Source organism: Salarias fasciatus, chromosome 15 (genome assembly GCF_902148845.1).
Source record: "Salarias fasciatus chromosome 15, fSalaFa1.1, whole genome shotgun sequence".
Classification (NCBI taxonomy): Eukaryota; Metazoa; Chordata; class Actinopteri; order Blenniiformes; family Blenniidae; genus Salarias; species Salarias fasciatus.
In genome coordinates, this window is record NC_043759.1 from 1,382,964 (window position 1) to 1,396,515 (window position 13,552).

Here is a 13,552-nt window from a genome sequence, read left to right on the forward strand (position 1 = left end):
ACTTGAGGCCCTCCCTCCTCCATGTTAGATTTTGGGGAAGAACTGGGAGACCGCCATGCCACCTGGCGACAGCAAGGGCCTCGCTCTTCCCCCAGTTGACCCTTGCTGCCGATGCCACAATAAAATCTTTCATATTAAAGGGATAATGGACGATTTTCTCAAAAAAGTCAAAAAAGTCTGTTGCTCGCTTTTTGAAAACGCGCATGCGCCACACCATCGTACCTGCTCTGCTGCTCCTACGAGTGCGCTTGACGGCGTGACGCAAGCATTTCTCCAGCGTGATTGACATGTTGGAGGACCAATAGTTGACGCTCGCATCACGCCATTCATTGGCTAAAACATCGTCCATTATACCTTTAACTAAAATATCTACGTCCCCCTGATTCCTGATGAAAACAATAAGATCGTCTGCATAGGCCGATAAAATCCTGCTTTCACTAAAACCCGGTAAAAGCAGACCCTGCAGACTGGAACGTAGCTTAGAGAGGAGGGGCTCCAGGGAGAGAACATAGAGCATCCCAGACAGAGCACAGCCCTGCTGACACCTCTGCACACCCTGAGAGCAGCACACAGACTGCTGTTGATCTTCAGCACACTCTCAGTGTCTCTGTACAGAACCTGGATCTGGGCTGTGGAACCAGCGCTGAACCCAAAACCTTCCATGACCCTCCAAAGGAAGCTGTGCTCAGCACGGTCAAAGCCTTCTTCTGGTCTACTGAAACCAGACCAGCATCGATGTCCAAAGAACTAGAGACTTCCAAAACGTCCCGAATCAGGTGGATGTTGTCCACCATGGACCTGCCGAGGACACAGTTGGTCTGATCCCGGTGGAGGACCTGCTCCATAGCCCTCCCCAGCCTGGAGGCCAAGACCTTGGACAGGAGTTTGTAATCCACACAGAGCAGGACCCGGGGCGCCAGGTCCTGATGTTCTGCAGTAGGGATGAGCGAGTACACCACTATCTGTATCTGTATCTGTTTACCCATCCAAATGATCTGTATCCGTAGCTCTACTCGGGGGGCGTGGCCTAAACCGGGAGTGGGCGTGGCCTAAACCGGAAATCGGGTGGGGTACATTATTTTAAGTCTGAAATTGATATGGATTGCTCAGAAGTTGCTATATTTATTGTTTATTTGAAAACTATTTACAGAACAGCCTCAATGATCCAATGTGCAAGTTTTTTTTTTAGTCAAAGCATGAACATTTTTAACGTTATATAACTGATTTTTTTATTCACACAACAGCCTCAGAATAAAGATTTAAATATTTTTGGTCACAAGAGTAAAGGAACTATTTACAGAGCAAGTATTTTTATTGAGACAGAACTTGAATATTTTTAAGTGTATGAATGAATTTACATAACTTCTCTAAAATTGTTGTCGGACTCCAGCCGGAGTCCAAGGAAATGGAACAGGCCTTCCTGGTTTGGGACTGCCTTCCCCCACGATCCCCACCGGAATCTCCCCGGTGTCCCGGAAAACCTCTCATCCGCCCCTGCTGAGCTTCCTGGTCCTGTCCGCGGCTGCAGCCCAAGAGCACCCAGCTGCAGACAAGATGGTGGCCGGCATTTGCAATCCATACCGGAAGTCCATACCGGAAGTCAGTGCCGATTATAGTGGACCTCGGTCCAGTCCAGTGGACCTCGGTCCTTCTCTGGAAGCAGGCTTGTTTGACATGTACGTTTCAGGAACACATGTGACATTCAACTGTGTAGATTTTAAGAAGAGACCCAAAATGACAACAAAAGGTTCCAGTAAGTTCAAACAAAGTTCTCAATGAAGAATTTGGCCACTATATTTGAGATAAATTCAATTCAATCACGTTTCATCCTGTCGAGCCTCAGATTTCTCCCTGAAACGTACATGTCAAACAAAGCCTGCTTCCAGAGAAGGGAAAATTAAAAATATGTCATGAGACGAAGCATGATACATCATAGCAAAGGACTTGATCAGGGGAGTAATATTATGGCAGACTGGAAGTTTGAATTTGCTCCTGCTCAGCGATATTGACCTTTGAACTTTGACTTTGCTGCTTCTCTTAAAGCTTCTATTTTGACAATGAAAAATGCTAGAATCATGGGACCAACTGAACTCCACTATCCTGTCAGGTTTGACTTGATATTATCACCAGCAGGGGGCATCATGATATGTGGTAAAAAATTAATTTCATCTGTGTATATCAGTTTCATTTGAAAAAATAATCCAAAGGAGCATTGGAGCACCTGTACCTTAAGTTTAGCCAGCTAGCTAACATAACGCTAACATTCTCATGGAGGACGTGGACACGTCATCCTCCCATTGACTGGCATGTTTTTGCCCCAATAGTCACAGTGTTCCCGTAATTAACGACTTGATATTTTGAATATACCCCTCCAGTGCATGTTGCAACCCCTTTTGCCTCAATCTGGAGCAGGGATGGGCAACTTAAATGATGTAGAGGGCCACATTTGTCGTGAAGCCCCCGGTGGCGGGCCATGCTCCCGTGAAATTGTGGAGGGGGGGCATCATGTCGGGCTGGCGACAATAGAGTATTTGCAGTCACGTGACCCGCGGGTTGGCAACCGGAGGACCGCCACCATATTGGAGTGAAAACAACCAGTGTTACGCGGTTTCATTCATAGAGAAGAGTGCATGTTTGGTATCCTTTAACGTTGAAAATGTGGACTGATAAGGAGAGCAGGGGTGTTGTTGTGTTGTCAGATCAAGTGAACAATCTGGACATAACACACAAAGACCGGTACCGGGAGAAACTACGTCTCATCACATGCTTCTTTTAGTTCTAAACATTACAGAACATTTATTAATCTGCTTATGAAAGACGTGGAGACTTGAGAATATGGTTTGTCAGCAGAATGGCCTCTCACATGCAAATTGTTTAATTCTGTCATCTTCTCTGCAGTAGGGACACTTGATTCCAAGGACCAATGTCCACAACAAGGACATTTTATCGTGACATCTGGAGAGGCCCCTCAGTGTGGATGTTCTAGCAGGAGGTGCAGGCCGGCATCTTCAACCACTGCAGCGTCAGCTTCTTGGTGGATCTGCTGCACAGCATTCTGGGACTGTGACAGGCTGTGTTTTCATGGTCTCACCCCCACCTGAAAGTTTAAAACAATGAAACCTTTATAGACACATTAAAGATATCACTGGAAAGGACAAACAAGCTCCAATATATTATGCTCCCATGTAAGTTCCCCACATATGTTATTATTACCAGTTTTATGTCCTACTTATCTTGTATCATCCAAATATCCAGAGAAGAAATGTAATAAAAAATCGACCTTTATACATGAGCATGTGTAATAAATACATTTGGCACAGTGGTTTCAATGTCAGGATTTCAAATCATTTCTCAAAACGGACACAAGTGAACTGATGTGATGTGACAGTGTTCACACCTGTTTGCCTCAGAACTGAATTTGTGCGATTCTGGGAAGGAGATTCTCTTCAGTAAAGGTGAGGAGGGATTCTGGGAGGTCCTGGCTGCTGTCACTCTGCGGCTGAGTTCAGACCAGAGTGTGTGTTGCTCTGTTCTTCACTCTGCTTCACTCTGCAGAGTTAAAAAAAAGAAAGAAAGAAAAGCAATCAGCTGAATTAATAAATGCTGAATGAATAAAATACCGTGAGTTGCTGCGGCTGCTGTCTTCAGTCACCAATTTGTTAAATAAACTGTCTTTTAAGACAACAATGTGTGAAATGTGGGAAGTGCATTATGAAAAAACAATCACAGTTCTGTATTGCCAACAACTCAGGACCATTTCAGTGTTGTTGATGATCACTTTTCCTTAGAAACGAACATATTTAAGCGCCATTTGTGAGTATTTACATAATGAACAAGTCCATTTTGGCCTGGAGTTTAACTCTGACATGTCAGTTAGCAGATACGCACATTAGACTTTACAGGAACGTTGTCCGTGTTGCCGATTCGATACTGTCCCAGCGCTCCCACAAAGCCAGAAAAAAAAAATACTAGTATGAATCCCGGCTCTTGTACGCAGAAGAACTGTCGATTAGAAAACAGTAAATATCCGCGTCCTGCAGACGGGGAGATCTTGAATCTCAGCCCTGCATACGGGTCCTGCTGCAGCTTGAAATCCGTAGTTCCTCCCGGTACCGGTCTTTGGTGTGTTACGTCAAGATTGTCCACTTGATCTGACAACACAACAACATCCCGACACTCCTTATCAGTCGACATTTTCAACATTAAAGAACACCGAACGTGCACTACTCTCTATGGATGACAGCGCGTATCACGGTTTCTTTTCCTTCCAACATGGCGGCGGTCCTCCGGTTGCCAACTTCCGGGTCACGTGACTGCAAATACTCTATTAAGTGCAATTTTGAAAAATTAATCGCTGACAGCCCTCCATTAATTAATCAGAATAAATGCAATTAAAAGTGAGAGTGCATTTCTATCTGTTCTGTTTTCTGCTTCAGGAGTGTTTCGCTTGCTTGAAGAGCATCTTCTGTTGCTGCTGCTGGTCAGGCAGCCGGAGTCCTGCTGATACCTCCACCGTGCTTCAGCATTAGGATCTGCTCCCTTCTCAGAGCCACACACAGTGCTGCTGCTCCACCAACACCTCCACTACAGTTCCACTCATCACCTAAAGCAGTTCATCACAGCCAGACAGAACTTTAGAAAGTTGTTCAGATGACTTGACCAACTGCTTTGTCCCTCTTCGATTTAAGGTTGAGAACGATCAATACCAACAGAGCGAGAACCACAGACAACCGCCGAATGACACAACCAGGAAGAACCACAATGCATTGCTTGTGTCTGGGTCTGAAGGGATCGAATGATCTGATCTGAGGCGGTTTTATGGGAGGGCTGAAAGATGGAACAGTCTGTCTTCGTTCCACTGAGACCAGACATCAAGCAGTTCACTCAGTCTCCATTTGATGGAAGAAACCATCGTTTTGTTTGTAGATATGAATGTATGAAGGTATTTTTGTTGAAAAAGGTTTGAGCAGCTGTAGAGATACAATTTGTAGTTGTGTGTATTTTAAGCATGTTTTGAGGTCTTGTAAAAACAAAATTTGTGGCTGTGTATCGTGAGTTGTGTAATGGTAGATTTTTTTTTCTCTTGAAAAATACAGCTAAAAACTGGCAGAGCTCCTCTCCTCTGATTGGCTGTGGAGTCCGTCGATCCCAGCTAAGCACCGCCTTTCTTCTCCACTGACTGAACTTACAGATCTTTTACCACTAAATATGTCAGAGCAGTTTCATGATGTGTGATTTGTTCTTGAAGGAAAACAGAATCTGTGACTCAGGGAAAACTTTACATTCACACAGGAGCACCAACATGTTTTTCACAAAATTTACTGCAACAATAGTCGAAAAAATGTGAGTGTGTGAGCTTCTTAATCTGTGACTTGTAAAATGGGATTTGTACACCTTTATGAAAGAATTGTGAATGTTTAAGTTTTGAGTTGTATTTGTGAAGAGAAAAAAAAATGTAGGAGTACACAACTTCCCTTACACAGCTCCAAATTTTGCATTTACAAGAGCTCAAAACTTGCTAAGAAATATACAACTACAAATTGTTTTTTTCATCAACTAGAATTTGGCAGTCAGAGAGCGCAGACCTCCGCCACAGCTCAAATCAGTCACCAACAACAATAAGAACACCATATATAATAAAAAAACATTTTATTTCTCCCCAACACAAACAAAGTCTGGGAGAAAGCTGTTTGCTGCTTGTTCATATCTCAGTGTGTTTCCTCACAGTGACTGACACTCCGGAATCCCCCTATTTTTGTCTGTTCTGGATCCTGGTATCCGGAATACTTCCTGATCTGGATCAGCAGCTGATATCTCTTAGAGTCATTGAAGAACTGACACCGTCATGTTCTCTAAGCCCCCTTGTCATTTATTGTTGAGTTATGCCCAACGACAGGCCCGCTGACAGCCTTGCCTGGGGTGGGGGGCGGGGTGGGGGGGTGCCTGCCTGCTGCGTTGGGAGCCATGAGTGGGGTGCTGGTATGCCCCCCCCCCCCCCCCCCCCCCCCCCCCCCCCCCCCCCCCCCCCCACCTTTAATTCTGCCCCCCCCCCCCAACCCTGGGCCCGGAACAACAGACCCGTTCGTCCCCCCCTGTTGGCGGGCCTGCCCAGCTATGTCAAAGACTCCCTATCTCTCAATGATAAGGAATCCGTTAAAAAATTCCTGGATCCAGACAGTGATCCAGATCATCACCAAAATTTAAAGGATTCTAAGTTAGCCCAAGACCCACCTTCCCACAAAGTTTCATTGCAATCCGTCCATTACTTTTTCCGTAATGTTGCTAACAAACCAACCAACCAACCGACGTGATTACATGACCTCCTTTGCGGAGGTAGAAATACCTCCATATGAATGAATGAATGAACACAACGTGTCAAAGCCAGTTGTCAGTAGGAGTGTCTTCAAATATTGGACGATTCGATGATCCAGTCGAAGGGGCCTGATTCAAAGGCCAATCATACAGTCGAAGTATACGAGGGTGTACCCAAAAGAATCCGGAATTTGACTGTAACTTTTTATTTATGACATTTCAAAATAAAACATCACCGTCGCCTTCAAAATAGTCTCCATCCACATTAATGCAGCGCTCCAGCCGTGTCTCCCACTTCACCAATGCGTCGTCAGACCCGTGCGTAATTGTGCCATTTTTTGCCGGCTGCGATTTTTCTGTCACCTCCTCCACATCTGCAAACCGCTGTCCCTTCAGCTGCTTCTTCAACTTGGGGAACAAGAAAAAGTCCCTGGAGGCTTCATCTGGAGAATCAGGTGGATGGGAGAGGAGATTCATCTCATTCTCCTCCAGAAACGGCGTGAGGCGCAGCGCCGTGTCCGCTGGCGCTCTGTGGTGGTGGATCAACCGGCTCCACTCCGCCACGACGCTCTGCTTCCTCCTCACATCCTCACGGAGCATCTGAGGACTTCCTGTAGTAGTCCTGGTTTACAGTCTGACCTGGAGGGACAGACTCGCTGTGGACGAGACCCTGGACAGCCGAGAAGCAGCTCAGCATTGTTTTCACGCTGAGCGGACCTGACGCGCCGACATCTGGCCCTTCTCAGACCCCCGGACCACTCATGGACCTGAGTCTTCCCCAGAGCATCATCCTTGTAGGCTTGCTGCAACAAGGTGAGTGTTTCTGCTGCTGTTTTTTCCCAGCAAAAAGCAGAATTTAATGTTTGCGCGCTGCTCTGGCTTCCCAGTCAATGTCGCCATTTTGGAAAAAATCGCAGACCTCCTCTGCACTCTATTGCTATAAATAGCTCCTGACAGGCGTCAGTGTCACTCTGGGAGCTCAGATTTCTCACAGATGTGCATGAGGCTTACCTGTAACACATCTGATGGCCAGAAGTCGGAACTCATTATTATTATTGTTTTCTGACCAAATTCCGGTTTCTTTTGGGTACCCTCTCGTAGCAAAATGTGGTTATTGAACGAGGACCATTCCATTCCAGCTGTATGGGGGTGCTCAATGATTGGTTTTACATAAAATTTGCTTTTCTTTTCCAAATAAACATGACATAAAGCCTATTTGATATACATGTCAGCCTTTCAAATATACTGTGGAAACATTTACTTAACTTGTACTTTTATTCAGTATTCTATCTATTTAGTGTTTGTGAATGAACCACCATGGTGAGTGGCACAATCCCATTTTGCACAGAGCTCCGTGACAGAGCAGCATCTTGATGGTGATTTGGTTTAACTTTAAAAAGCTCACAATGTTGGGTGAGCTTCACCCGACGGGTTCGGGTGAACACATTTTGATCAAGTCAAAGATGGTCCTAAAAATGTCAAATGCAAGTTGTGTCAGCAGCTCCTTTCATATCACTCCACAACAACTAACATGACTTTCCACCTTCAACGGGTCAGTAGCCACATAATTGGGCTAATAAAAGACTGTTCTGTCGCTCACTTCTCATTTTTAATGTAACGCTTGTACGCCAGGCATCATACCATGCAATGTGGGCTGACAGGATATCCAATTATTTTCCCTAGATTCACCTGCAATATCAGAGTGGCGGCAGCTCATCAAGCTCATTTGTTTGATGTTTAGAGTTACCGACACTTTGTTCCAGTCTGTGTTTCAGTTGTGTGTAGGAGAAAAATAAAAGTGTTGTTTTACCTGCCTGCGCTGTTTCTTTTATTACTGCAACATTCTGCTGGAGCCTACATTCAAATGAATCGAAAAAAAAAAAAGAAAAAAGATCATACATTCGACTATCAGTCGACGATCGGCAGGATCGGACTAATCAGATTCAACTATGTAAATTTTTAGTCGGGGACACCTCTAGTCCTCAGTGAGGAACAGTTTGTTGATCAGTGATTATTTCTGTCAATACTTCTAAATAGCCGTCCACCGTCCCTTTAACAGGATGAAGAGATTTGATCCACAAATCTGCTAATTATGGTTTAATTGTATTTCCTGTTTTATCGTCTGTTACGCTGTCTGTAAATCCAATGCTCTTCACCCACTAATAAAGTATAATTAATAAAAAATGAGGCTCTGAATAGATTTTTTTTTTAATCACAGAACTTCCACAGTTCACCAGAGCAGACTGGAGAGGTCTGGCTTCCTCATGTTCCTCCAGGAGAACTTCCTGTTCCGCTGGAGAGAAGGACTCCACTCTGGTTGTCATGGTGAATCTGGTTGTCATCAGTCACTCTGTGATCGATTGCTGGGGTGTGTCGAAGGAATCTGATCCTGGATCAGTTTCACCTGCTGGATGAATCCTGTGTTCTCATTGTTTTTTAGTGGAACCAAGTCATCCTGAAGCCCCTGGTTCTGGTTTGGATAAGCCTGGATCAGTCAGTGATCCTGAATCAATGAATCCTACTTTGTGCAACATGGAACATCTCTGCTGTTGCTCTGTTGTTTACCTGAACCTGAAAGAGTGAGGTAGCAGGTGATTGGCTAAGAGGGAGCAGGGGGCGGGGCCAGCAAGTGGCAGTGAAGGTTCAGGTGAGGCTGATTGCTGCACCTGTCTGCTGAGGGAGAGAGACTGAGAGGAGCAGAGGAGGGTGGAGCTGGTGAAACAGTGAACGAACAGTGAGTGAATGAGCTGGAGTCTGCAGATTGTGGGAAAGATGAACTGCTCAGTTTCAGAACTCCAACAGAGTGAAGAACTTTTCAACTGAAACAGCTGCTCAGAGAGAACAGTGAGAGAACAGAACCTCACCCCTCCACCTGTAGAACCTCACCCCCCCACCTGTAGAACCTCACCCCTCCACCTGTAGAACCTCACCCCTCCACCTGTAGAACCTCACCCCCCCACCTGTAGAACTTCACCCCCCCACCTGTAGAACCTCACCCCCCCACCTGTAGAACCTCACCCCCCCACCTGTAGAACCTCACCCCTCCACCTGTAGAACGTCACCCCTCCACCTGCATCCCACATCATCTCCACCCCCCGCTGATGGATAAGTTCTCACGGTTCACCTCTCGGCTCTCAGACTAACCAGCTGGACTTCAGTTGCTCTTTCTGGAGATGGAGTGAAGTTTTTTTTTACTTTATTCAACTTATTCATGAAGCCAGGCTGAAGTGATTTAATTGATTGTGTTTGATTCTTTGCATAAAGTTTTTCTAGAATTGATTGTTGGTTGTTACACATTGTATTCAGAGTGAAGTAATTTACTTTCATGAAGTGTCTGTGAAGGTCGGCATTCACATTACTAAAGGACAACAGGAACTGGTCAATATTTTCTCTGGAGAGCCCAGAACCGATATACACTATAAAACTGAGTTACTGCTCGATTGAACCTGGTTAAAGGACTCGGGGAGCTTTTCCTACATGCTGGAAGGGCGACATGAGGTTAGAGAGAACGGGGCTTGATGCTTCCTGGAGGCTCAGCAGTCAGCTCAACCTTTAAACACCCTGCAGAGCTGAACATGTTCTCCCTGAGTGGGCTCTGGTTCCCATCCTGCTCAGAGGCTGCGGAGCACAGCGCCACCTGGTGGCTGCAGAAGGAGGAACGACTGAGGGGAAGGATGAAGGAGCCTGTCAGTCTGAGCTCAGGGCACAGAGATGCAGGCTGATGGCTCTAAACACACCCTGAGAAATAGTTCTGCATCATCAAACTCCTCCCCTGCAGCTCCTCCCCCAAACCTCACTCTGAAAGAGAAAGTGAAAGACTTTCAGAGAGGAGGACAAACACTCATTCCTCTGAGAGACGGTGGCCATGGCAGGACGAGCAAGAAATCAACCTCTCCGGTGAGTAAAGGTCTTCAATAATCTGTAATAATGTCTTTTAATGTGTATTAATGTGTGTTAATGTTTGATAATGTGTAATGAGGTGTCTTAATTTATTTTGTATTTCTGTATCTCGAAATAAATTCATTCATTCATTCATTCATTCATTCATAATGCTTAATCTCCTGAATGAAGTGTTTCATTTCCTGTCACTGTGTTGAACCGAGTTCTCTTCAACTTCCTGTGTGTGTTTTCAGAGACGAGTCAGAGAACGAAGCTCCAGGTGAGAAATCATTAACTCTGTTTTTATCACACTGAGAACCAGTGTGATAAAAACAGGGTGTGTGTGTGTGTGTGTGTGTGTGTGTGTGTGTGTGTGTGTGTGTGTGTGTGTGTGTGTGTGTGTGTGTAACCATTTCCTGCCGCCCCTGCTGTCCCTGTTATCACCAGTTTAGAGCCAATTACCTTTAACTAGTAATTTGTTATAGTTACTCGTCTGGTCATCAAAAAAGTAACTGAGATACATTTTAAAAGTAGATAATTACTGGGCAAATAACAATTGAATTATTTTAGAGTAACACGTGTTACAAAAGGTCATATTTTTGATCCCTTCTGAATTGAGATGCATGTTTGTTTCTTTCAGAAAGCTGAATAAGTAATTAACAAAATAAATGGACTCTTGACAGAATGAATTACAAACAGGAAACACTACATTAATCTACATTATTCTAATGTTGCTCTGTGATCATGTGAGCCAAGACACCAATCAGTTTCATTTATAACAAGAGATCGTGCTTCTATCATTTCTTTCTGGACCGCACAGTGGTGATGTGATTCGCGCTTTTGCTTCACAGCAAGAATGTCCTGGGTTAAAGTCAGAGGGCACTGGAGCAAAAAAGAGGCCCGGGAGTTTAGTGCCTGACTGGCCCACTCAGGGGCCCGGGGCGGCAGCTGACGGCGGCGAGTGCTGGTGGCTGGTGGCAGAGGATGGTGGTGCATGATGTGCTGGTGTTGGAACACACATTCACATATATGTGGGAGACAAAAAATATACAAGTGAACATTATTGAAGTGATAATGACATTCACATCATTTAACCTGACGCCTTGATGAGAACAAATATGTATTTTTAATGTTAGTTAAAATAGTCTGAAATAGTTGCTTAATAGTATGAAGACTGGTGAACATGTAAGTCACACTAATAATGATCAGAACATAATAAACATATCATCACCTTACTGCAGTAGTGATTTCTGCAGCAGCTCGCTTTTTTCTGCAACCCCGTCGATGATGTCCTCACTGTCCAGCGTCTTCAGCACATCTTGCTGAGTGGCCATGAGCATGAATGCCTCCAGGTGCTGCTGAGAGAGAGTGCTCCTGTCTGTCCTTGATGGAGTAACCCACCAAACATCAGACGTCAGGAAGACGTGCAGATCAGGTCATTATTGGGTCGGTCAGTGAAAGACCACATCTAGACGTCCGCAGAACGTACAAAATGGATCCAAGATTCAGACGTCATCATTGGACCTTTTCTGACATCATCATGACCCAGCTGGCATTCAACCGACCTTAAACGTTGACATTTAGTTGAAATAATGTCAGTTTGTGGAAGCCGAGACAAGGAGGCGAAGGAGCGGGTCTGTAAGTTTATTGTCGGACTTCACACACTACAGGGAAGCAAAACAACACCACAACGGAAGGAACTAATCCCCTATATATATGGTTCACACCCCCCCATCAACCAATCTCTAATCTGGTGACGAGCACCCCTAGTGGACCGCCACACAGGCCCCCCCCGAAACACCAGATTTGGCTCCACAGCAGCCACAGGCCCAAAAAAACAAACAAACAAGCAAACAAACAAACACATCAACCACAAAGTCAGAACCCCCTCGGAGGATTAAGAGGGCGGCCATAACGGCTAACCCGTGCAGGTTCTAACGGTATTGACGGAACCGGCCGTGGAGGTCGGCCCCGTCGACGACCAACCCGACCTGGAACAGCGGGTAAACATGGCAGCATGTCTGAAGGGGGAGCAAGAGCAGGAGCAGGAAGAGGGGCAGGAGGCCGGCCCCGGCGAGGAGGAAGTGCAGGTACCACCGAGCCCCCCGGGTCCAGATGGGCAGGCTTGAGCCGATCAACAGCCACCCGCTCCCGCCGCCCACCCAAGTCCAAAACAAAGTTCTTAAGCCCAGCCTCCAGAACGCGAAAGGGGCCGTCGTAAGGAGGCTGGAGTGGGGAACGATGACCGCCATGCCGGAGGAACACAAACTTAGCCGCTAGGAGGTCCTTGGGCACGCGGGAGCGGGGCAAACAGTGATGGACGGGAAGAGGAACCACAGCCTCGGCAGCAGCTCGAGAAACGCCGTGATGAGGCGCCGAAGGCCCCGTAACAGACAGAAAGTCCCCTGGAACCCTCAGTGGCTGACCATAGACCAGCTCCGCTGCAGAAGCCCGGAGGTCCTCCTTCGGGGCAGAGCGCAGGCCCAACATGACCCACGGCAAACGGTCAACCCAGCCACTGGCCGTGAGACTGGCCCGCAGGGCTGCCTTCAGTGATCGATGGAAACGCTCACAAAGGCCGTTTGCCTGCGGATTGTAAGCTGTAGTGCGATGGACCTGCACCCCAAGTCCCGCAGCCATAGCATTCCACAGCGCCGAAGTAAACTGGGCCCCCCTGTCCGAGGTCAGGTCGGACGGCGTGCCAAAACGAGAGACCCAGGTAGCTATGAAAGCCCGGGCAACCTCATCCGCTGACGTGGAGGAAAGGGGAACAACCTCCGGCCACCTCGTAGTCCTGTCCACCATAGTGAGGAGATAAGTGCACCCACGGGAGGACGGGAGGGGACCAACCAAGTCCACATGCACGTGGTCGAACCTCCGATCCGGCACCAGGAATGGTTCCAGTGGCGTTTTGATGTGTTGGTGGACTTTGGCCCGCTGGCAGGAAACACACGCAGCAGCCCATCCCCTGACGTCCTTCCGCATGCCAGGCCAGACGAACTTGGCACTCACCAGCCTCACAGATGCCTTCACACCAGGATGGGAGAGAGAGTGCAGTGCGTCGAACACCCGTCGGCGCCAACCCGCAGGAACCATCGGACGAGGAGGACCTGTGGAAACGTCGCAGAGTAGCAAAGATCCGTCACCATGGCAGGGAACATCCACAAACCGCAGGCCCATAACAGCTGCGCGCCAGGCCTGCAGGTCAGCGTCCTTAGCCTGATCAGCAGCCATCGCTGCGAAGTCCAGCCCCAGGTGCACAGAGGAAATCAGCACCCGCGACAGGCAGTCTGCCACACCATTGTGCTTCCCGGCCACATGCTGAATGTCGGTGGTGAATTCTGAGATGGAGGCCAGCTGG

At 46.9% G+C, this 13,552-nt stretch overlaps 1 protein-coding gene across 11 annotated transcripts in view; it reads left to right on the forward strand.

Moving 5' to 3' along the window:
- The window catches only part of LOC115402422 (uncharacterized), a 654,628-nt gene that overhangs the window by 54,988 nt on the left and 586,088 nt on the right, over nt 1–13,552 (forward strand). For 7 of the 11 annotated variants that reach the window (XM_030110959.1, XM_030110964.1, XM_030110958.1 and 4 more), the window contains exons 1-2: nt 10,118–10,209; nt 10,446–10,471. The exons of 1 other annotated variant lie outside the window; for it this stretch is intronic. In XM_030110959.1, the coding sequence (XP_029966819.1) occupies nt 10,178–10,209; nt 10,446–10,471 (58 nt within the window). In that variant the 5' untranslated portion in view covers nt 10,118–10,177. Of the gene's footprint in view, nt 1–10,117; nt 10,210–10,445; nt 10,472–13,552 lie in introns of those variants that run through there. 3 more of the 11 variants (XM_030110960.1, XM_030110966.1, XM_030110962.1) reach the window with 2 other exon arrangements.